Below are 24,844 nucleotides of genomic sequence, written 5' to 3'. Positions count from 1 at the left end.
AGAGTCCTGACCACCCCTTTGCCAACCCACACTGACCAACACTTGCCACACACTTACCAGCCCCACAGTTTTTTCTCTTTAAGACAACAATATAGCCTGCAAATTGATTATTTTTCCCCTTTGTATTTTTGTTTGCCCAGGTCTCCTGTCTTAGAAGAGACGAGTTGCCTCAATGGGCTGTCGTCAGGCTCTAAACAAAGTAACCGATTGAATGAAAATATTGATCGTTCAATACTCGATAGCAGTTAGGCACGTACAGAAACGAGACAGAAACATCATGCAGAACTTCGTTTAGACAACCTATGCTTCACCAAAGAAACTTTTTGTTTGTATTGTTCGTTTATTTATTAAGACCAGGTGACAGTGTAATAATGAATAATGCATGACACAATAGGAACCGTACATCTCAGATGCAAATACAGAAATCTCTAAAGAACAACAGAATCGAAGCATAATGTCCTGTACATATATATAAATCATCAGCTCATTCCAATAAACTTTGCAGAGGTGCATTAAATATGACTATTATCACCTTATAAAAAAAAACTGTAACATCGCAGAGGGTAATGTGCACGACATTAAACGTGTAAATAATGGAGTTCTAATCCAGCATGCGTTTTGTCCATAGTTGGAGAGATCGCGTATGGCACCGCATCTTAACCAAGCTGTGAGAAAATTGCACTCTGGTACGACAGACACAGAGACGTATATGTATGCGCAGGAACTAGTTTGTATTAACAATAAAAGGAATTTTTTTTTGCATATTCAATCAAATATCGTAACTGACATTTGTAAATTATACTGCACTCTTAATTCCTTAATACATCCTCACAATTAGTTCAACTGTTTCATCTAAATCCCTAAGTATGATCGTTCCACAATGAATATGCGTAATAATAAACGTCAATGAGGAGGGATTGTAAGTAACAAAACACAAATGTTAGCAAATTGACATTACATTTGAATATTTAATTTAAAAAAATAGAAAATACTGTAAGTATGGCCATGGAAGGTTATATCGTTATGATTCAGATTACCCATAAAACCCCGACAAAAGTAACAATGTTTTAATTCACTTTATTTTTAATCACAACATTCCATTGCAGACACGTTACTTTGCTCAGAAGACCATACGAAAACTTGGCCACTAAAGACATTGTAGGTTGTACTTAACATTCACGATGACAACTCAATGCCTCTCTCTAAAGCTGCACTTGTTTTCCGCTGGAATGATGTGTGTCAAGAGGTGGACACTGCTGTTTAGTGGGGGGAGCGGTGGTGTAGCGGTTAGCGCTACGCTGCTCTACAAACCCGGCGACCCGAGTTCCCTTCCCGCTCACGGCCAACACCAGTGATGATGATCTGAGCTGGTCCTGGGCCTCCCCTAGGTTGACTCGGCCTCAAACGAGTAGCTGGTGCAGTGTGTAAACATCGCCACTGGGGAGACGAAGGCAGTCGGGCGTGGTGCTGGCCACCCACCCCCTCGTGTGCCGTGCTGGCCTTCATAGGTGCTCGCTAACAGCACTTGCCCCTACAGTTGGTTAAGGCTATATGGGGGATCTTTGTACTTCTGTTTCGTGCATCTGAACTAGGAATCAGGTTAATCGAAAACTGATAAATTGACCACTGAGCGTATGGTCCGGTTGCTACAACTACTGTTGCGCTGGTCACTCGCAAAAGTCCACACCTCCGGAGTGGAGAGGCCTCGATGCCGGATCCAAGGTTAGAAGGTAAAGGGTGCAGCCCTGCAAATTTCGTGTTCACGCCACTGCTTGCATGGTCAGGTTAAATGCGGGTTACCTTCAGTAACAAGAACACAACGTGTTAATCTTAACAGGCGGTTGGTAAAAAGAAGCTGCAGCCTGGACAGGATCATGGCACTCACCTATAAAATAGACAGAATGGTTTGGAATGGTTGTCGGGAACTCACGGTGACCATGTGACTTCTAAAATGGGTCAATTTCAGAAGCTGGGTTATCGAGATTCTTAGGCTGACGATACTCACCTGGAATATATCTCCAGGCGTAATGTCATATTGATGTAGTCTGGAATTCTGATATCAACGATGGACTAAAAAAACACAACACAGCAAAGTGTATGCAAGAGAAAGACAAACCAAGCAATGTATGCACTCTACAGTGTCGCTAAACTGTGTGTGTATTTAATATATTACATGTGAGAGTGTTACTTATATGTGCAGTGATACAAAAAAAAGTTGCTCTTTTTGTATCCTGGACATTAGAAAAATTACATTAATATTTGAAAGTGGTGTAAGAAAAACCCTGTGTGTGTTTTACAGGAATTTGAGAAATAAAGGTGTGATTACGAAAGAGCAGCCACTGTACAAGGAAAATATAAGTATGTATTGATATTTCCGCATTCGTTTAAAATGAGTTGTAAAAATGATTTTGCAAACAATGTGCGTGTAAAAACTAAACAGGTCACGTGTGATAACACGTGTGCGTCACAGCACGTGCGTCACAACTAAACAGGTTTTGGGAACAACAGCAAAAACAAGGAAAAATCCCAAACTGCAAAAGGAAAAATAATCCTATGCTCGGTCAAGCACATGGTCCTATTTATATGTATGAAATTCAAATTATTTACGTATGAGATAGTGGGATCGACACAGCCACTTCTGATTTCTGACTGGAAATCACAGCACACGAATGAGATGCACTGAACACACCCACGGCAAAAGGATCGTTGTGTGAAAGACAGAGGAGCAGAGTTGATACAAAACCGTCGACGTTACCGATTCCGTTCCGACACTGCAGCGATGCACAGATAGGGCCCCATCTGACACACTGCGTATGTATGTACAGGGTGGCCCAAAAGTCAGCACACGTAGGGTTATGTTTATTTTAACAAATGACATCCAGGCTATTTGGTTTATTTCAATAAACGTCTAAATGGACCCTCATTAACATTAATGCGTGCATTAATTATGTTTTTTTTATTATTATTATTTCAGGACTTTTTTAAGATTACAATTATGTCTTGTCTCAATTAATTCTACTTAATGTTATCTGAACACAAAAAAAAACCATTGATAAATGATAATAGATACAATATTAACTTAAAGAAAAATAAATGAAATCACCAACTCTGCGTCCTGACTTTTTGGGCCACCCTGTAAATACAGATATACTGCATTTGTCAGTGCACGTGCGAATCTGCGCCCGTGTGGCCTCTCGCACAACGGTGACGCCATTCCCAACGTCCGCAGAGGGCGGGCGTAACGCACGCACAAAGGTCGCACGCAAATGAACCTCCGTTGCCATCGTCAGAGACTACACGGACACTCTTCATTTTTTTTTGGTAGCTCCGCAAAAGGAGGCAAGGTCCATGGAGACATTGAGAGGCGTCACGGTTAAGTCGAAGCAACGCGCAGCTTTTGTCTGAAGAGGGGTGGGTGGGGGTGGGTTATACTTTACAGACAACTCTGTGCACAAGTCTTACGTTTTGCAGTCCTCTTGCCAAGTCAGGCTTCACTTGCGAGGTCTGTACTGGCCAATTCAAGTCTCTTCTAAGCTTCTCATTCTTATTCTTCTTCCTCCTCCTCCTCTTCGTCTAGTTTCTTTCAATTCGGTGCAAGTTCGTCAGCCAGCCCAAGTCCGGTCCCTGTCAAACAAAGCGGACGCAGGTGGATTTATAATCGTCCGTATTACACACACAGATGGATTAAGGCCCAAACATGTCAAGCGATAGTGTACATTAATGAATTTAGAATACTGCTTCCCACGAAGAAGCCAAGTTAGCATCGCAACTGAAACAGGACAGCCGTGCAAAATGGCCCGGGACGCTTCTCTCGCTGACCTCAGAGTTTTTGATGCTTTGCTGTATTTTTACTGTTGGAGCCTTTTGGTATTTACTGTTGTTATTATTATTATTTATTATCAGGCTTGCCTACCGAGTGACGCCTCACTGCGTAAGCGTGCACGCGTGGGGGTTTTCTCCAGGTGCTCTGGTTTCCTGCCACGTGTGTAAATGCTCCTCATTAATTGGCGGAAAACATCTCGAACAATGTTTTAAACTTCGTTAGTTGCGGATTTGTGCAGTATTGTCACATGCAGTTTTGCATGAATGACACCATATATATAAAGCACTGATCAAGACTTTTTTTCAGGAAGGTCATGCCATGTTTTTGCAGGAGGGGGTGATGTTGCTGTGTGGTGTGCCATCCCAATCGAGTAATTTCCAGGCCATTTTTCAGGATTGGAATTTTCGTCCCAACACCAGTCATCATTGTGTTTTGATTTTAGCGATGGGAGGAAACTGTAAAACCCAGCAAATATCACTGCAGCCCAGGGGGGGGGGGGGGGGGGGGGAGAACGCACGAACATAAAGCAGTAAGATGCCCAAGTTAGAAGTCAAACCCAGGACCCTCTTGCTCTCAGGCACAAGCGTTAACACTGCGCCACTCTACCGCCCATTTATTTATATGACGAACGGTAGGAATGTATAACAATGAGGTGCTTCTTCTCCTCAATTGTGAAAGCGTCATTATTATTCGTAGTCGAAGCATTATTAGCCACGTGCCACGCTCAACACCCTGTTGCACGCCGCCATTATGAAAGCAGGAGGTGGCTCATATATTGGACATCTGAGAAACTGCTCTACATCCGTGAAAAAGAGCTGCGTAGCGCATTGTATTTCTTCAGGATAGATAAAGATTCTGATTCTGATCCATCACCTGCCCTTGCGACTGTGGCGGCAACAAACGTGCACGACACCTGGGGCCAGAACGGGCTGCGATGCCCTCCCAGTGCTCCCTCTACCAAGCCACGTCGCTCAGCGTAACCGACACGGCTCTGCACGATGGCGTGCAGAGCCCTTGCCCCTATTCTGCCTCCACGGGACGGTCGGCAGCGGAATTGGTCGCGGTTTTTTAGTTCGGATACACCCCCCCCTCCCCCTTTCCCCACGTGAATTGGCAATGCTTCTGCCAAAGAGTGGTGGGTTTGACAGCTGTAATAGCTGCACGAATCGGCCCCCTTTTTTATTTTACGTTTCTTAATATAGTTATTCTCATAATAGGAGGATTAATTTAAGTACAATAATTTCCTCTCACCCTTGTTCATTCTGCCTCCGAGATTCCATGGTTCCTGCTGGGAAAAAAATGTATCAATTGCAGTTGGAAATTCTGAACATTGGATTATAAAATTAATATGCGTGTGCAATTCAACACGAGTGCTATGGGTTGAGGGTGTGATGTCATGCATTGGGGGAAAATGCTTCGTTATTGTGTACATTTATTAAACTCTAAAACAAACTACTAGATTGTAAGCTTGCGAGGATCATGTCAGTACAGCCAGTGGATTCGTGAACCTGGCCGGGCTGCGCAGATTATTGAGAGTTATCGTCTCACATGCGTGAATCTATGGCATTCTGATTTCCTCCCACTTGTGAACTCTTACGAAGGAACTGGCCAAACAGTCGAAACGATGGCCAAGATCTGTCCACTCAGCAGTGCAAATGGGTACATTGCAGTGAGTTGACTGGCAGGTTCTCTTGTCCTGGGGTACAATGTGGGTACTCTCACATTTTCCAGGACGCCTGTCCAGTATGGAAGATAAAGTCAGGGCCCTGTAGAGCTCCCTGTAGTGGAGGCCCTTCCGCCAGCAGTGGCATGAGCGAGTATATGTACGGATGTTGAACTTCCTTTCACACCGTATGTAGCCAACCACGACCCCTATTAGCACGGTAAGGCTACGTACGGTGCGAAAGAATTTCAACATACATACATACATACGAAAGTTCCACGTACAAACATGACCTGCGTGGTAGGTGTGGTATATATGTGTGCATGTTTAACTTCTTTCGTACCGTACGTAGCCAACCACGCTAATCGGAGGTGTGGGGCGGGGGAGGACAACAAACTCAACACAAATAAGGTTCTCGCAGCGCTGCACCTTCACCATTACCACCTAATATTCAGACAATGGCCTTTCTTCAGGGCATATTATCTCTTCATCCTTTATTGTCCTGCCTTCCCCGCCGTGCTGCTGCTGCTGCGGCGAGGGAGCCGCTGGCCGTGTGCTCACCTCTGGGCTGCGGGCTCCTGTCGAAGGGCAGGAGAGCCCTGTGTGCCCCGGGGTTGCACTGCTTGTGCCCTTGGCAACCCCGCAGGTCCTTGAGCTCCGCCTGGAAGCTCTCCAAGTCGGGCTGCGGCAGCAGGCGGGCCGTGTTGGTCAGCTGTCGGGCGAGGGGCGGTGCGAGAGGGGGGGGGAGCAGATGGAGAGACGATGTGATCGGTGTGCTCCATGGACTACTTCAGCTGAGTTTACTAAAATATGGGACCTCTCTTGCCGGTATTAAAATATAACATAGGTTTTACCCTTTCTGGCAATAAAACAGTTGTGTTAAGATGTTAAAATAACAAACAGAATCCTTTTTCAAGGAATCCTGTCTGCATTAACCACACATAATTGTGGTGAACATGCAAGCATAAAACATAAAACATGCTCTATGCCGAGCTATAAATGCCCTGATAGTTAATTTTTTTGTGCTGTTCGCCTTTTAGCGCCCTCTGGTCTAACACTTTGAGACGAGGCTCAAAAAAAAGCTGTCTCTGGTGTGGACGAATCAGTTTCAAAGACAATGCCATATATTATCAGAGGATGTTTTATACTCTTTGGTTCTTTCGGTAAAGTCACGTACGTAGTCACGTCGGATTTAATTTATTTTCTACCTACGTGACTTTACCGAAAGAGCCAAAGAGTAGGGATTCCTGCAGTCACGAAAGCGTCATTATCAGATGATGTTTTGCATGTTTGCATGTTCACCACAAGGAAGAGTAGGCCAAGATGCCCTCGTGAGGGCTCCCTCGAGTGGAGACCCTGCATGAGTGGTGCTGCACCTCGTGAGATGGAGCGGTCCTTCTCTCTGTGCGCGTGTGCGGGGGGGGGGGGGGAAAGTCCACGCTCACCTGGTAGCGGTCAACGTTGAGGTCGTAATACTCGACGACGCCGGTGGCGAACTCGCAGAACAGCGTGTTGTGCGTCTCGTTCATGGTGCGCATGCACCAGTAGGTGCTGTTGCTGGCGCTGGTGCACGCGCAGAAGGAGCCGACTGGAGGGTGGGGCGGGGGATGGGAAGAGAGTTGGGGGGGGAGACAAGGGGAGGGGGTTAAGGTCAGCGTCACCTCTAGGCCTCCACATCGGTGCTCGGATGGGACCGTTAGAACAACGAAAAAGGAGGACTTCTCCACAAATCTGGCTGTCGCCTGATGAAGCTAATTGTAATTACTGGCGAAACGTCGTACTCAGATTGTAAATGTTGTGGCTCGGCTCTCCAACACACCGGTGTGTTGTACTAGTAATTAATTGGCATGTTCTGTTTACGTGACAAATCTCACTAATTGGCTGTGTCGGGTGGTGGTGGGATTAACGTCGCATTTATATATTTACGTGATCTAACTCATAATAACTTGTATTATGGATGGTTAATTGAATGAGGTTTTCTGCCCAACCTACAGCAGGCACTTATCTCCTCCTTACAGATCTGAGCCGCGGCAAATATTCCACATTACTATGGAGCGATGAGTAGATCCATAGTACAGCCACGGTTTACTATTTATTAATCATTTGAATGGGACCCGCATCTCAGAGAGACGCAGTGCAGCAGAAGAAGTGCGCGCATTCGTTTTGAAATCGGCGGGCAGTCGCTCATAGGCAGGACGACAAAAGGGAAGGTCGTGAGCATGGCACTTGAACAAGGGCAGGGAGCCGATAGCACAGATGGCTACGGGAGTCGGGGTTAGAGAGTTCCAGTCTATGGGAGGAGGGGGCAGCAGAGAAGAATAAGCGACATCGGGGCAGCACAAGCCAGTGGTTCTTAACCTTTACTGCAGCCTTGCACTCCTTTGGATCTCAATCGTCATTTTTTGTTTGTTTGTTATATTGTTAATAAATACATTGGTTCGATTAAACAAAGTAGTTGTATTATAATTGTTTTTTTACCCTTTTATCTGGCAACAAAACTGACACCTTTTTAACAAGGAGTCATGTTTGCATTGATCACAATACCTGCAGTCAGAATGCAAACAAAAAACACAACTCTGATAATGTATGCACTGTCCTGGAAATGGATTGGTCCACACCCGAGACTGCTTTCCTTAGAGCCTAGTCTCCATGGTGTTGGACCAGATGACGCCAAAAGGCGCACAACTCAAGGACAATGCACTATCAGAGTATGAGAGCTCGGGGTAAACTAAAGTAGTTGTATTTCAATTTAAAGCTTTCGTGACTGCAGGGATTAATCTTCTTGGTTCTTTCGGTAAAGTCACGTAGATTGGAAATAATAAAATAATAAAAAATAAAACATGATAAAATAATTCTCACGACGTTTCGGCCACAACGCAAGCAGCCGTCCTCAGGTGAAGAACAGGTCTGTCGAGAAGACAGACCTGTCGAGAAGACAGTCCTGTCGAGAAGACAGACCTGTTCTTCACCTGAGGACGGCTGCTTGCGTTGTGGCAGAAAGGTCGTGAGAATTATTTAATGTTTTATATATATTATTTCATTATTTCCATTCTACGTGACTTTACCGAAAGAACCAAGAAGATAAAGTAGTTGTACTCAAGTGCCCGTGCTTAAGTTTTGTTTCGACGATTTACCTTCTCACAAAAAATCTGCCCGTGTCTCGCACCCCCGGGGGGAGTGCGTGAGCGCCCCAGGTCAAGAGCCACCGGCGTGAGCCAACGAATGAATGAACACCTATTGAGTGGCTGTCGCGCTGGGTGCTTGGTAATGCGCGGCTGGTCACGCGGCCGAAGCCGTGGGTGTGCGTGGCTGCGGCGGTGCAGGACGTACGGGTCCAGTACGGCGGGGTCTGCCAGTGCGTGCTGTCTTGTGTGAAGCACGTGAGCCCGGGGAAGTTGCAGCTGTCTCCCGTTTTCAGCCGCTTCAGGATTTTCCTCTCCTTCTTCTTGCGCTTCTCCATGTTGTACTGCCTCTGCCAGGGCTTGGCTTCCTGCTCAGGACCCCTGCGCACATGCACACACACACACAAATGACAAAGGTTCCCCATATAACAAAACGGCGCTTGTCCCCTTCAACGATGGGGGTGTGTGGTAAACACCACGCAGGGCTGCCTTTGTCTCCCCAGTGCCGATGTTTACACACCGCACCAGGTACTCCGGGTCGACCGAGGGGAGGGGCAGAGCCGGTTGAGATATTACACGTGATAATTATAGTTTCGTCATCGATGTTGGCCATCAGCAGGAATCAAAACTTGGGTCGCTAGGATAGTAGTGCATTGCGCTATCCACGATACGAGCGCTCCCCATACAAAAACGGTCAAGGCAAGTTCGCCGTGCGGCTATACGGACTGTCGGGGTAAGTTCTGTTAGCACACACGTGCACACGCATTTTAGTGTAGAGTTTGTAAATCTATAAATTTATCGAAATAGTTTAATGTAACCCGTATTTGTGTATTTTCACAAGAAACGGACGGATGGAAGCTTCAAGTGGAAGAATGCACCAATCTGCTCTCGTGAACGCGTGCATCGTATTTATACAAGCCGACGGACAAAATGTGCTGACAAGCTTACGGGCACTTAGCACTTCCACACAAAAGGATTGTCATTCAAGTAACCCGCTATTTTCGCGCAATTAATCAAATCGCGCTCTTAATTCGTAACGCGCGAAGATTTCTCAAACCTTTGGCTCAGAGCCACGGACAGCTGTAACCCCCCCTTCCCGTTCGGTAACGCCTACGAGTACGGAGACAGAAACTGTGTGCCTCCCTTCACCCCAAGCCAGCCCTTACCGCACGGCACTCCAAACGTCGTGCACTGCCCACCCGCTCTCTGCACATCTACACAGTCCATTATGTGCATGCAGTCTTATAAATATAAGTCTGATCTCAGACTGGGACTACATCCGTTTGTTGAAAAACACAATCATTTATTTGAAATTCCAGCTTTTTGGTGAAGGGTAACATTATCACAGCTGTTTGAAAGTAATGAGTGCCATTGGGCGATACGGAGGGAACAAACGCTTGAGCAACAGCCCAAAAGGAGCAGCCCCATTCTTTATATCGCGCATCGTCTATTATTTCAAATCCCGGCGATTTTCAACAATTTATTTTGCACAATAGGATGGGACTGTGGGGCATTCCTTTGCACAATGCGAGTGAGGAAAATATGCACATTTCTTGGCTCAAAAAGGCCACGCACGTGAAAAAAAAAGCGCAAGGTTTTTTTTTGAGCAAAGGACTTTCAAAAAGAATCCCCAATTATGTTGGATTTCCAAAGTCTCCGAGTGACATACCATGGAGAGCCACACACCCACAAGCACACTCACTTGAAAGGATGTTCCGTGTCGACTTTGAGGTGCGTTTTGGCGTTAAAGAGTTTGCCTTTTGTAAAGTAACTGAAAAAAAAACACAAACAGATACGCGCGTGAGATTACTACGGGGCAAACAACCTTTGTTCATCAGTAAAATAATATAAACGAACCTCTGAATCTCTGAGGAAGGCTTAGGCGGTAAATGGGCAATTTTTACGTTTTAATGCGGGGGTAGGGCACTGAAAAGTAGAGACAGACAAAATCTTGCAATTGAGCTCAAATTGATGCGCGACGACATCAATCACATAATGCAATTATACAGCTGGTAGATAAAGGCAGGGTTATTTTTTTATCTTCAGACAATCATCTTACTTTCTGTCGGTTTAAGTTTACTCGGCGTTGCAATCGGGGCGTCGCGAGCGCCTCGCCGTGCAGCGGAAGCACAAACCTCTTTTTGTCACAGTGACATTTTTCAGGGCGCTTGGTTTTCAGATGTCCCTTCACCTCCTTCAGGTTCTTTATTTTGTCCTGCAGAGCTTCAATCTGGCCGGGTTCACAGAAGTACCATTCAACTTCATCCACTTACATATGTATAGACGCACAATGCATACTGGTGACTGGGCGGAGATGAGAGTGGCAATGCAGTGGTTAGTGCACCCCGTGACCCGAGTTATAGTCTCCCGGGTCATGCCTATAACATAACCCTGGTCACCACACTTTTTCTGGCATAAGGTATTCCAACGGTTGTAAGGTAATTTTGGGGTGCCGATTCCAAATCTGGCATCAGTTTTTGTCTATCACATCAGGTTTTTGAGATATCAAATATTGCATTTTCAATAAAAACTGTAGAAGAAAAATATTAAATAAATGTGGATATCTACATAAATGATATTATAAACACACTATCCTAAAATACAGCACCATATTTTAACACTAAAGCAGTCACTGACTCGCAACAACTTGCAATCATAAGTGACAGAGTTAATTTCGGGTAAAATCAATGAAAATGGGGTATGCCGATAGCATAAAATGAGATGTGATAGAGCAAATCTGAGATCAGATTTGGAATCAGCACCCTGAAATTAGTCTAAAACAGCTGCAAAAGTCCAGGCCAGAAAAACATGTTTTTTTTTTGTTGACCAGTGTAATTAGTGAGTGATAAATGAATCCGTTTCTGCTCCTCTTCCTTCACCAATCTGCACTGACCAGCATGGTGAAGTATTGTTCATAATCAACGATTTTTGGGTTTAGATCGCGTTATTTATAAATGTGTCGTAACCCTCCACCACCCGACACGGCCAATCAGTAAAAAAGTGTCACGTTGACAAAAGACAAATAGTTCACTGCTTTAGCCCACCGGTGTGTTGAAGCGTGAAACCACAACATTTACAGTTTGAGTACGACGTTTCGCTGGTAATTGCATCCAGCATCATCGGGCAATTCGCCAGAATTCTGGCGAATTGTAAATGTTGTGGTTTCACGCTTCAACACACCGGTGGGCTAAAGCAGTGAACTATTTGTCTTTTGTCAACGTGACACTTTTTTACTGATTGGCCGTGTCGGGTGGTGGAGGGTTACGACACATTTATAAATAACGCGATCTAAACCCAAAAATCGTTGATTATGAACAATATTGGTCGCGAAAGCCTACGTGTTAAATGGTGAAGTATGGTCGAACAGCCCCAATGATCGACATGCTGTGGGGAGATCTTTATCCAGCAGCAGCAGCATTGCCCAGGAGGTAAATTACTTAATTTCACCAATTGGAAAGCATCATACATTTGTAAGTGTTTAGCACAAGACTTAAACCAATATAGAACTTTAGACTGATTGTAATAAGCCTTCAGTCTATAATTTTAGTGGGCAAAACATTACAAATTTCGGTGTTTGGAATTATGTAGGTTTAAACCACAGTATATATTTACATCAGCTAATCAGTGAGTCATGATTAACTTTAATGGAGTTTTGTTTGGGGGGTTAGATCGTGTAAATACAAATGTGTCGTAAAACCCACCACCACCCGAGCCAATTAGTAAAGTTTGTCACGTAAACAGAACGTGCCAATTAGTTACTACCTCGGCACACCGGTGTGTTGAAAAGTAAACGACGCGTCGCTGGCGATGACAACCAGCTTCATCAGGCGAAAGCCTTCGTGTCCAACATGATTATCTTTGTTAGGGACACGCACAGAGTGTGTAATGTGTGCAGGTTACACATGCACGAATCTCTATTAATGTGGCTGCATGCTTAGGTGTATCTGTGTGCCTTGCAGGAATGCGGGTGCACGTATATATGTGCAAATGTACACGTGCGCATTCTCCGAGTCAACTCCACCTAGGATTTGTACATTAACTCACGTGGCAGTTTGGTGACATATCAGCAATGGCGAATTGTAAAATGTTGTGGATTCACTCTTCAACACACCGGTGGGCTAAAGTAGTGAACTATTTGTCTTTTGTCAACGTGTCGGGTGGTGGAGGGTTACGACACATTTATAAATAACGCGATCTAACCCAAAAACGTTTATTATGAATAATATTGATCGCGAAAGCCTACGTGTTAAAATGTGTGTAGTGCTCACCTATCCTCTATCCTGTCACGTGCCTTAATCTGCGCTTGCTAACATCGCTCGCTCCAGCAGCCTATAACGCTGCACGCAAATATTTACGAGGCTCTCTATCTGTATGTGTGTGCACGTGCGTGTTTGCCTCTGGCCGGTGTTGCACTGCGCTGTATGTGTGCGTGTGTCCAGGGAGCGGTGGGGTAGAGGTTTAGCGCTCTGCCCAACGAACCCTGCGACCCGAGTTCGATTCCTGCTCACATCCATTAACAGTGAAGATTATCTGAATCTATCCAGGGCCTCCCCTATGTCCACTCAGCCTCAAATGAGTCCCTGATGCAGTGTGCAAACATTGCCATTTGGGAGACAAAAGCGGACGGGCGTGGCACTGGCCACCCCACTCCCTTCGTGCGCCGTGCCGGCCTTCGTAGGTGCTCGCTAACAGCACTTGCCCCAGCAGTCTGTTAAGGCTACATGGGTGATCTTTGCCTTTGCCTTGTTCTGTCGTCTGCAATTGCCTTACCTGATGCTCCACTATGCCCTTGTGATGCTTCCACGCCTTGATGGAAGAGTAGACCACGTTATCGCAGCCCACCGTGTTGTTGGAGAAAATATAACACCTGCACGGGCGGCATCAACACATGGAATAAGAGGCTCGCAGGCAGGACTTGGGCAAGAAAGAAATCCGTGGGAGCTGCCCCCATTAAAATCGTACCACATTTTGTAAAGGTTCAAGAACAAAGCAGCATATAGTACACACATGTCCAGGGCAATTGTTGAAGGTGAATTTGAAGTGAGGAAATAAATACGCCTTTTGGATACGTGGGATTGAGAATGTAAAACGACATGGCGTGAAATTTGCGATGATTGAAACCTTTACATCGGCACATATCAAAAGTTAGCGAACGGCCTCGCGCTTGAGAAACCGATGCATTTAGTGAACGCCTAGCGCTTCCGCCCATTTCTTTTGCACGTGTGCATCGACGCGGGCCAGCGGAATGAGGCCCACACACTGCTTTGTTTATTTAAAGTTAATTCTTTCACCCATTCCTCCGCTCATTCGTGCGTTGTTTTTTCTTCTCTTCATTTATGCGTGCAGCGCGAGCGGTATCCGCTCTGGTGGCTTCACATCAAACGGCACGCGCGCGAGCACCAGAGGAAATTTATTCACGGCGAGAGGAGATCTGTCACCTTACGTGAGAAGCCTCTCGCAGCGAGGCCAGGCTGCAAGGAGTGGCGGTGCGAGGCATGAGCCAACGAGGAAAAAGCTCAGGATCCCAAGCAGTTCAAGCAGCCGACGAAAATATGGATGCACCAAACATCATCGTGAATTCAAATCCCAATAAACACGACGTAAAAAGTTTCTTAATCAGGCTAATTAATGTCTCCTCTCACTGCATCTCTGTGTCTTGTCTACATAGCTCTCATTTCACTACATTTACATCTCATCTGTAACTCTCACCATCCCATTTCACTACACCTCGATCTTTCGTCCACATTTCTCACGTCCCACTACATCTCTATCGCTTGCCTACGTCTCTTCTGTCATCTAACGAGGAATTCGTTAAATCAAAAGGAGGGGGTGGGGGTGGCACAAAAATATGTTGTACTTAGGGACCCCCAATGGGCCACAACCAGCACTGGCTGCAAGCATCATTCCCTTTGACAGGGTCATCACAACCAGCCTTCCCCATTGCAGTATTCATGACTACAACTTGCTGATCTCGTCAAGGTCATCCTCGCAGCAGCGGTTCTTGGCTAGCCATCGAGCAAAGACGGGTCACACCACATCGTACAGCGCTTTCAGATGCACTTCTGCTCTTTCTTCCTTCCGATACTAGGAAGCCACTGGAGTGATGCATTAGATTGAAAACCAATTTCTTCAGAATTGCTTTTTGTGTTTAGTTTGCTGTCCTTCCCCCCGCACCTCTGATTAGCACGACTGTCTACGTAGAGCGCGAAAGAAGTTTAATATACATGATGGTAAGTGCCGATATACGGTAGTCCAGCTATTCAGTTGCTGACCCACGAGGGCATACAAAATAAGCGGTGAAAGCCTGATGAAAGACTGGCTCCCAGCATTTGAATGTGGAATTTTCACTCCCAGTTCAGTCCCTCCAATATAAATGAGCACCACCATCCTCCCCAGGTTTGCGTAGTCTAAGAGACACTTTGAGTGTATTTACATTAAACGAACGTGAAATGAATCGGCCACCACCTATCAAATAAGATCCGCTTGAGTTTTCCCTGTATAAAGGACATTGTTGTTATAACCCGGAAGCACCACCTCAATGGTCATAAAAAGCTACATACAATACAAACGCTCCATGTGACATCGGTTGTTTTATGGAGTGTCTGGCTCCCGCCATAGCAATGTGGAATACGCACCAGGGCCACAAACAAAGATGAGCACCGCCGCACGCTCCTTCACGGATAACACCACCACCACCCACCACTATTATCACCACCCCATGCTCAAAAATAAGACATTTATTCATACTGGAGGAATCCGATGAGCTATGAAGATCTTTTTCACAGATGTCCATTTTGGAATAATATAGGTGGGCAGCTTTTCCCAGCAGTGAGAAGTTACAGGCCGACGAAAACAACAACAACAACAAAGCGACGACGACGACGCTCGTGCACAAACTTCCCGAGCGACAGCGGCGGCGTCGGGCTACCTGCGCGTGACCTTGTGCGACGGAGACAGCGCGATGGTCTTCTTGCGGCTCAGCAGACCCTTCTTCTTGGTGGCCTTGACGCGCGTCGCCCGGCCCTGCGGCCAGCCACCGCCGCCCCTGCCTGGTGCCGCGTGCCGCCGGGAGAGCCGCCTGGCGGCCTCGTGGGCGCCAGACTCTTCCTGCTGTCCGGCATCGAGGTCAACCGGTCCATTCGGAGGATCTCCCGGATTCTCTAGCTCCTCCTCCGAGGTGTCTCCACCTTCTACTCCTCCTTCTCCTTCTTCTTCCTCTTCTCGTTCTTGGTCCTCCTCCGAGAGCTCGACGGCTCGGGGTCGCAGGAAGCGAGGCTTGTACTCTGGGCACACGCAGCCAGCGAAGAATACCGTTACCAGTTTGTCAAATTTCATCAATCAATTCGCGAATTGCTTCATTGGGAAGCCACATAGCAACAATGTCCCCCACACACCCCCTCCCCCCCACTAAATATATAAAAATATAACTAAACTATTAACAATTTTTAGTTTACCAGGTAAGGCTCACTGAACTATGTAGCTCTTTTTCATAAGCGACCTGGAAACAATTGATAGCTCCACGAAGTGGTTTACCACATTGACATTTCTAACAGCCAGCTACTCTAAATGCGTGTTTCTAAATGTGGAGGCAAAAACCAGAGGACCCTGAGAAAAATCCACGTGACCACGGGGAGAGAGACATGCATACTTCAAATATACAGCAGGCATCAGGGTTGGGATCGAACCCACGACCTCCTGTATATCAGGCGAGGTAGTTAACATCTCGCCACCGTATATTAATGGGGACTCGCTGGCTGGGGTTGGATTCATCTTGTGCCTCATAGGGACAGCTGCCACTGGGGGTGCCCTGCCACAGGTCGTATTGAGATTAGCTGCATAGGAGGCGCAGTCGGAATATGAAGTACGGATGATGATATATCAATCAGTCACAGCACCTAGTCCATCTCACGAGCTTTTGTTGTTTACTGTAACTATTGACACCCAGACCTCGCTTGAAAAGAATACTTATTTTGCGACTATTTTAGAGTATAGACACTATTAATATACAAGGTGCTTCAAAAAATTTTAACACTTAGGAGAATTTGCAACAATACCACAAGAAATGTGCCTCCGGGCTCTGGAGACCACCTGGAGAAGATTCCAGGCACACGTTGACAATGATGGCGAACAAGTGGAAACAATTAACATTAATTTGTTATCATGTTATAGTGTATTACCAGTTCTTTTTGCATTAAAAACGATCGTCCCATAGAAGTGTTAAAACATTTTAAGCACCCTGTATATATATATTTTAAAATGTTCCACCAATGAATGATTCTCCTATGCAAAAAAATATGAAAATGTGGAAATCAGTTCCTTTCTGTTGCTGACAAATGCCAGTCAACATTTTTGGAATTTAGAATTACCACGAGCTCAGGGTAGCCTATGGAGATGAGTGCTCCACATTGCTCTTTCGGGCATCGAGATGAGTTTACGTAAGCTGAGGAGACACTGATGGATGTTTGCCATCACAAAACATCATCATCAAGCACTGCCCAGCAACAGCAAGTAATTAGGCCCCACACTTGATATACTCGTGCAATATCCACAAGCCAAAAATGGCTTTCTGCAGTACAGGGATAATACCATACTAAACATAATTACTCTGGGATTTTTGTCTTTGAGTAAAAGAAAAATCACAACCCACCTTCAAACAACTAAATATGTACCACGAACGGAAATATAAAATCCGAGCGACACAAATGAGCAATTTTATTTTTCCATACTGAATCACTCACTGGTCGAAATTACGCGGCCACGTAAACTATGCGCATTCACCAAATTGATTGCTCGCCAGCGCGTTCCGTCAGGTTCCAAAAATGTAACGTCGGAGGAAACGCTGCAGCCGGCCTGCCTGCCTGATTGCAATTGGCCCTGGTGCTGAGTGGCAGATGTGCACGACCCCTGGGAGCCCCGTGGTGCCCACTGCGGCCGCGACAATGCACGCTCCGTATTTGCGATCTCGCTCAGCCAAGGCAACCGGGAGCCAGGCAGCTCAGCGGTGAGAGCAGACATCGGGCAATTGTAAAGCTAACGAGCTCAAATCCCGGTTGAGAGTTGACTCGCTCTATCACCCCCTTCCGTGCCTATGCCGGTCACGTTGGCGTTGATTCATTCGAGTAAAAAGTTCCGGTGTTTTTCCGCACATTGTCTCTGTCACCCCCTGTACATGGACGCACAGTGGAGGAAGGGGCTATTAGCGTTTGGGTAAGGTGGCGTGTTCATGTGTGTGTTGCAGGATATAAATGTGCACAATTTGAAAAGAACACACAAAAGTAAAGCAAGACGTGTACACAGGAAGAAAGAAGGATGAGAGAGACAGCTCGACAAACGCAACGGGAGATTCAACAAATGCGGATGCTTTGGAGAAACATTCCACGATGAAAAGAATCGGTGGGGAGAGACATTAAAAACAGTACTGTTTTTATCGTAGTGAGCGCCTTCACGTGGTTTTGTACAAGAGCCTCCACGTAAAGAGCCTATTATTTTAAATTTATATCTCCCGATGGCAAGGCTCACAGAAGGTGCACCGTGCATTAATGAATGTCCAAAGGGGTTCTGTGCGTGCCATCCACGTGTGACTGCGGCATTGGAGTGGAAGACGGAAGCCTGTGGTGCAGCCCACTCTGTTAAGTGAGAATCCGACGAATTTCCATCAGCGTGGCAAGTGAACATCGATCATCGATCTCCTGGTCTCCAGAACAACAACAAAAGAAAAGACGAGCTCTTCAGGGCCAAACAACGACGTGCAAAGATAGGCCCCGGCACAAGGATCCTCCAACTGAGCATTGAGGGACCCTCGCCGGCGAAGTGCGGTTATCTGGATTGGCCTCCTGAACGTGAAATTGTAGTTGTTGCTCTGCTTCTGCGACAGAAGAAGGAGAAGTGGAAAAAAAATTGCACGGATTCTGACCAAGTCGGTGAAATGACAGCAGCAGCAGCAGCAGAAGATAAAAGACAGAACGGCGGTAGACAGCCCTGTCGGGGCAGAGCCTTACCTGCCGAAGGCTTTGCCCACCCCCCCCCCCCCTTTTGGAACTCTTATCACCTTGTCCAAGAATCCTGGTACAATATCGAAAACCAGTGGCGGCTGTCCTCCGTGTACACACGGGGCGACAGCCACGGCAAGAACGAACGCCGGACAAAAACAGATCTCATATCGTAACATTTTCTCTTTGTCGTACCACACCCGTTTAGTAACGGGACCATTTCATGAGACTGCCCCGCCCCGGCCCTTACTCTGGGTGAGGTGAGTCTTGAGGAACTTGCGCTGGCTCCTCCGCTCGGCCTTGCTGAGCCGCGGGATCAGGGCTCCCCCCGTGTTGTCGGGGCACACGCACTCGCTTCCATCCTCCCGCTCCTCACCCTCCCCCTCCGCCTCGACGTCATCGTCGTCGTCGTCGTTCTTGCGGCCGCCCCCTCGCTGCGCGAAGCGGCCCCTGCCCCGCAGGGCGCTCCGCCCGCCGCCCGCGGCGCGACGCACGCTCCCGTGCGGCAGCGAGCTCTTGCACTTGTTGAGACGCAGCTTGCCCAGGCTGTCTTCCACGCACTGCCACTTCTAGGGTGTGGGGGGGGGGGCACCGGGCGGAGGTGGAGGCATTGAGACTGTGAGACAGATGTGGGGGTGACAGACACGGGGGTCACCCGGTGGCTCGTGGGGTTAATAAACACAGGGCCGCTGAGCGGGCACCGCTGCGATTCTGGGTTCGAATCTTCGGTTTTTACCGCCTGCATTTTTTCTATATTTTCAAGTGCGGTGATTAAATCGTCTGACACTAATCACCGGTGACTGCACACACAAAAAGCCCAGGATAATATGAATTAGCTTTTGATTTGATTTATAAACTCCTTGCTCGGGAGGTGAAGCCCCTACGTGCTTTAACTTGACCTGCAATACACTGACTTTGTACTGCTCTGAGCACTCACACCTCCGCTGCTACTCACAGATTTTGATTGACGACTAAAATCCCTGCCACTGGTTAGAGAATGATAACCGAGCAGTAAAGAACTTGAAGGGGGCCTTGGCTGGTGCGGCGAGGGAGGGGCAAGGATGGGAAAAGTCATGTGCGTGTGCGTGAGAGTGAGAGAGTGAGGCGTAGGGTAAAGGTTAACCCGCTGCGAATACAAACCCGGCGGCCAATACCAGTGACGATTGTACCAGATATGCGAGTCCATCTTAAGACACCAATTGGTTTTTATCCCCGAGTTCTGGCGATTTACCCTGATTCTGTTTATTAGCTGCTTCCCATACAAGGCATATTGGGATCTACGTATGAAATGCGCCTTACAAATATAAGTGATTATTATTATAAGCACTGGGGAAACAAAGACGGCGGAGGCGTGGTGCTGGCCAACCACCCCCTCGTGTGCCGTGCCGGCCTTCATAAGTGCTACTCGCAAACAGCACTTGTCCAAAAAGTATGTTGAGGCTATACGGGGGTGGGGATCTTTGTGTGTGTGAAAGAAAGAGAGGTGGAACGCTGGCCACTTGCCTGTGCGGGCTGTTGGCAGGGCGTCTGGTACTCAGCGCGCTGGCAGATCTCCCGCATGCGCTCGTACTTGGGCAGCAGGTTGGTGTGTGCAGAGCCACTGGCATCCTTCACACGGAACATCTTCCTACAGGCCCGATGCGCACGCAGCGTTCCGTCAAAGAGGCACGCGCGTGAACACACGCGTGGGTCCGGCGCTCGCAGGGATGTGTGTGTGTGTGTCGACACAGTCGTGTAGCGGTTGGTGTGCTGCGCTATGAACCGCTTTGTTTCCCTGCTTACACACCAGGTACTCATTTGAAACTGGGTCGACCTAGGGGAGGCCCAAGACCAGTTCAGATATAATCATCACTGGTGTTGACCGTCAGCGGAAATCAAACTTGGGTCACTGGGTTTGTAGCGCAGTGCGCTCACCGCTGCACCACCGCTCCCCACACAATCACACACACACACGGACATTTCAAACATACTTTCAAAGAAGGGTAGGATCATATTTGCCATACTCCAAAGAGGATATTCGACAGTGAAAGCCCCTTTTAGTCCACAATAAAAAAAAATGCTGCAGAAGTGAATGCACTAAAGGAGCTTCCATGCCATTAGGCGCAAGACCTAACAGGCACACGCACGCGTTTAAATTCTCGCATGCCAAGTGCTCTGGGAAACCCATGGAAAGTGCACATGTTTTAAAGAAATGTTTAATGGGCAATCTGGGCATGAAAATTAATGAATCTGTGTGTAAGTTTCATAGCAAACGGCTTAGGGGCTTTGCACTTTTCATGAGATCATATAAAGTATTTTTCAGGTGGCTGGACAGATCGATGGACAGATGCATGACATAGCAGAGCAATACGTAGCCCATAGACTCCCTTGAAAAAAAAATACTGAAAAGGCACGAACGTGTGTTTTGAAGTTTTCGTGAAATAATATAAAGTGTCTTCGAATGGACGGCATAATATTTCCCAGACACAGCTATGAAGTACCCTGCAGGTCACATTAAACAAAAAACAACAAGAACAACACTGAGGTGGTGGCGCACGCGCTCGTACCCTCTCTCGATGAGGAACGAGTCCCTCCACGACTTCATCTTCCTCAGGCTCGGGTGGAACCTGTGTGGAATGACCTCCGATTAGCACGGTTGGCTACGTACGGTGCGAAAGAAATTCAACATACGTACGGTACACAAGCCTCTCGCGTGGACTGTGAACAATTAAATTGGAACAGAGGATCAAAGAAAGAGCTTTGAGGAGTCACCAACTGGGATTCGAAGCACGTGCACTTCCCCCTCCCCTCCCCCGAAGCACTCTCGTCCACGATCAGGGTGGGGGGGGGGTGCGCAGGGCGCGACACAGCGAACGCCATATTTTCGTTGCGAGCGGCGTGGCCTACGTATTGTGGGGGACCCTGCAAGTCGCGCGCATGCGGCTTGCGGTGCGGCGCTGCAATGAACCACAAGCGGCGTCGCAAGGAGCTGTCAGGCTACCGGTGTAATGAGAACGCCAAAGGCAGGTGTCGGTTGAAGGTAGTGGCCTAGCTTTGTAATTGTCTGCTAGTGCCAATGTGCGAGAAACTAATTAGGGGGACCTCTTGAGAATATTTTGGTTTCTTCTTCCACGCCGAGCCGGTGGCTCACCATTTGTGCCACCCGGTTGGTACAGAGGCGAGCGGGGAAATCCAAAAAAAACCTGCACCGCCATTCAACTCCCGCAACGGGACACCGAATCGAACTGGCGACCTCGAGATTGCGCGCTGACCCTTACACCGTGGCAGCTTCCAAGATATCAGTAATCCTGCATTATCGCTTAATTTTCTGTGTGCAGTCAGATGGCTGCTGCTCAGCGTGTGTTGGTTGACCGCTTTTGATTACGATTTCTCGTCAGCGGCTTGGTTTCATTTCAGGACGGCAGACGCCAACGCACGTGGATCACATGGCAAAAACGCCAAAACGCGGGGGGGGAAGCGATGAATCGCTGACAACGAGCCGCGTCCGGTCACGGCCGCTCGCTCACCCACCGGTTCGTCGGCCGATCGGGCAGCAGCAGCTTGAGCACCGACTTCCCGTCCATGTCGGCTGGGACGTCCAGGCCGGCGATGTCCAGCATTGTGGGCGCCAGGTCGATGTTGAGCACGATCTGGGGGATCCTGCGATTGGCCAAACGACGCGAGCGACCGGCGCAGCACACGCAAAGAGGGTTTTTTGTACGCCGCACGACAGGGCTGTGGACAATCGCGACGGGCAGCGTCGAGGGAAGTCCCAGGCCCCCGGCCTGCTCTGGGAAAAGCCAGAAAAACCAGGGGCCCAGGTGCAGCATCAACAGAGTGGGCCGAGTCGCATGGTTCCGCGAGCGATCGTGAAAGACATGAGAGCCACGTAGGGATGACGCAGGGCAGTGAGTCATGGAAACGGAGCGGTCGACCTCACCGCTGGTGACGCTCAAATGAGCTTATTCTGACTTTGTCTTCCGCCTGTGTTTAGGGAACTTTAGTTATTATTATTTTTGTTCTTACCCGAGCCTGTTTAAATAAGCTGCGCGCCGCAAGCGTCCTTCGCCGAGCGGGCGTCTTGTTCAGAAATCTCGAATGCGCACGCGACCACGGGGAGAGCATTAGCATCTATACACTTTGCCTGTCAGAAAAAAAACTACCCACTGCAGTCTCATAGAGACACCTCATTGCCAATATAGTGAGTTGATGTTGATGATAGCAGCGATGACTATGAGAATGACAATTATATACTTGTATCTTGATCGTTGTACGTTTTCTGCTATAATATGGATCATGAAAAGTGTACAGAGAAGCATCCTTGAAATGACATTGATGGACAGAAAGTTTAACACGTGGATTGCAGAGCACATGCAGGTTCAAGACATCATTGAAAATATTCCGAAACGTAAGTGGGTTTGGTCAGGACACGCCGCGAGAGGTGACGATGGCCATCGATCAAGAACAGCGACCGAGCGGCAGCAGAGGGATGTAACGCGTCCGAGAGGACATCCACAGGAGGAGATGGAGCAAAGAAATTATTACATTGCAGGTGTGCGAGTGATGCATCTATGTATGTTGAACTTCTTTCGCACCGTACGTAGCCAACCGTGCTAATCGGAGGTGTGAGATGGTAGTGGCTTGGGAAGGCCTTAATCCAGCAGTAGAGTGAACATGGCTGACTATGGTGATGATGACGATCACGACGGTGACCATGAGAATGGCATTTACGATGGCAACAGTGGCTAGAGCGGTGATAATGGCAACATCTGAATGGTCTCCCACCCGCAGCCTTGCGGGCTAGGTTGTGAACCAAAGGCTACGCGAATAAACCCGACATAAAACCGGCTGACGGCCGTGGTAAACCACTGCTGTATTTGCCAATCGAGACGTGGCCAGAACTAGAAGTATTGATGTTCATCCCTGACTCATATCGTGGACAGAGTTCAATGGAAGGCCACGATCGCCGACGTCCTCGAGAAAGGACATGGCCCAGAGTACAAAGCACAATGCCGACGGACCGCGGCTCTGTTGTTCATTTTGGGGTGAGAACAACCGGCTCACCTGACTCCAGGCTGCACGTCGGGCCCCCGCACGTAGAAAGGCACGCGGATGTCGAACTCGTAGGGGAGAGACTTCCCCTTGACGAGGCCAAACTGCCCAAGGTGGTAGCCGTGGTCGGCTGTGTAGATAATGTACGTGTTGTCCAGCTCTCCCGTCTCCTCCAGCATGGTGAAGATCTGGGCGTGGGGCATCCGGCAGGGGGACGAGTTTTCACGCGAGTTTGAGATGGGGGAAGGGGGGGGGGCGTGCGCTGTCCCGTTTGTTAACTCGTCGGCAGATCGAGTGGGAAACTAAACTTAAGGGAGTTGTCGTGAAAGTCGACTCCTGGCGGAGCTTGGGTTCCTGAGAGCATTGAGAGGATATTTCTTGTGATTGTGACTTTGTTACTTGTGTCATTTCCCCCCCGCCCCCTCTTTTATTCCTCTTCCCCCATCCACTGTGACTGTGTCATTCAGGAGAGGGAAACTGTTTAAACTAAACTACGAACTATTTTTTATTTTACCAGGTAAGGCCCACTGAGCTGTATTGCTCTTGTTCAGGAGCGACCTGGCCACCCCAATGATAGCTCAATCAGGTGGTTTATCACGTGGAGTTTTATAGCAGTAGCCAAATACCCTAAACGCGTGATGTTGATTCTCAACGTGGTGGGAAAAAACGGTGGACCCGGAGAAAAAATCCACGTGACCACGGGGAGAACATACAAACTCCAAATCTACAGGCACATCGTGTCCGCCACTCCTGGTGTGCTGTGTGCTAATTACTAGGCAGTCACGGGGGTCCTTGTTAATTATCATTATTGTCATCGTCATAATCATCATCATCACCGTCAATAAATTCAAGATTTGTAACACGCCATATTCAGCAAAAAGCTGAAACAGAAGCGTGCATGGCACGAAGAAAATTTTAACTCAACAGAAGAAACGAGAAATGTTTTTAGCCTGCTATTAAAAGCACCGATTGTCACGGCTAACTGGACTTCAGTCGTTCACCATCATTCTTATTGTCATCTTCATTAACATAATCTTCAAACACGACGTTATTTTTGCACAAAAAGCTCAAAAAACATTTAATTCTGAAGCCAAATATATGAATAAAAAAAGACATGCCTTTAAATTAACTTTAAATGTATTTTAGCTACCTGGGACCCTAAGCCTGCTCTGAGTTTGCTTCTGCCTGGCATCACCACTGCCCCAACAACTTCAGA

At 47.6% G+C, this 24,844-nt stretch overlaps 1 protein-coding gene across 8 annotated transcripts in view; it reads right to left on the bottom strand.

Annotated features, from left to right (window-relative positions):
- Positions 1–320: 320 nt before the first annotated feature.
- Positions 321–24,844, bottom strand: part of LOC144931680 (extracellular sulfatase Sulf-1-like) — a 172,146-nt gene continuing 147,622 nt past the window's right edge. For 6 of the 8 annotated variants that reach the window (XM_078855819.1, XM_078855816.1, XM_078855820.1 and 3 more), the window contains 14 exons: positions 23,641–23,816; positions 22,108–22,236; positions 21,144–21,203; positions 20,101–20,224; positions 18,848–19,166; positions 15,537–15,891; positions 13,379–13,475; positions 10,744–10,838; positions 10,311–10,379; positions 8,817–8,989; positions 6,932–7,074; positions 6,048–6,198; positions 5,075–5,111; positions 321–3,624 (listed from right to left, as the gene is read on the bottom strand). In XM_078855819.1, the coding sequence (XP_078711945.1) occupies positions 3,603–3,624; positions 5,075–5,111; positions 6,048–6,198; positions 6,932–7,074; positions 8,817–8,989; positions 10,311–10,379; positions 10,744–10,838; positions 13,379–13,475; positions 15,537–15,891; positions 18,848–19,166; positions 20,101–20,224; positions 21,144–21,203; positions 22,108–22,236; positions 23,641–23,816 (1,950 nt within the window). In that variant the 3' untranslated portion in view covers positions 321–3,602. The remainder of the gene's footprint in view (positions 3,625–5,074; positions 5,112–6,047; positions 6,199–6,931; positions 7,075–8,816; positions 8,990–10,310; positions 10,380–10,743; positions 10,839–13,378; positions 13,476–15,536; positions 15,892–18,847; positions 19,167–20,100; positions 20,225–21,143; positions 21,204–22,107; positions 22,237–23,640; positions 23,817–24,844) is intronic. The other 2 variants (XM_078855822.1, XM_078855823.1) reach the window with 2 other exon arrangements.

Source organism: Lampetra fluviatilis, chromosome 4 (genome assembly GCF_964198595.1).
Source record: "Lampetra fluviatilis chromosome 4, kcLamFluv1.1, whole genome shotgun sequence".
NCBI lineage: Eukaryota > Metazoa > Chordata > Hyperoartia > Petromyzontiformes > Petromyzontidae > Lampetra > Lampetra fluviatilis.
This window is presented reverse-complemented; position numbering and strand designations above follow the sequence as displayed.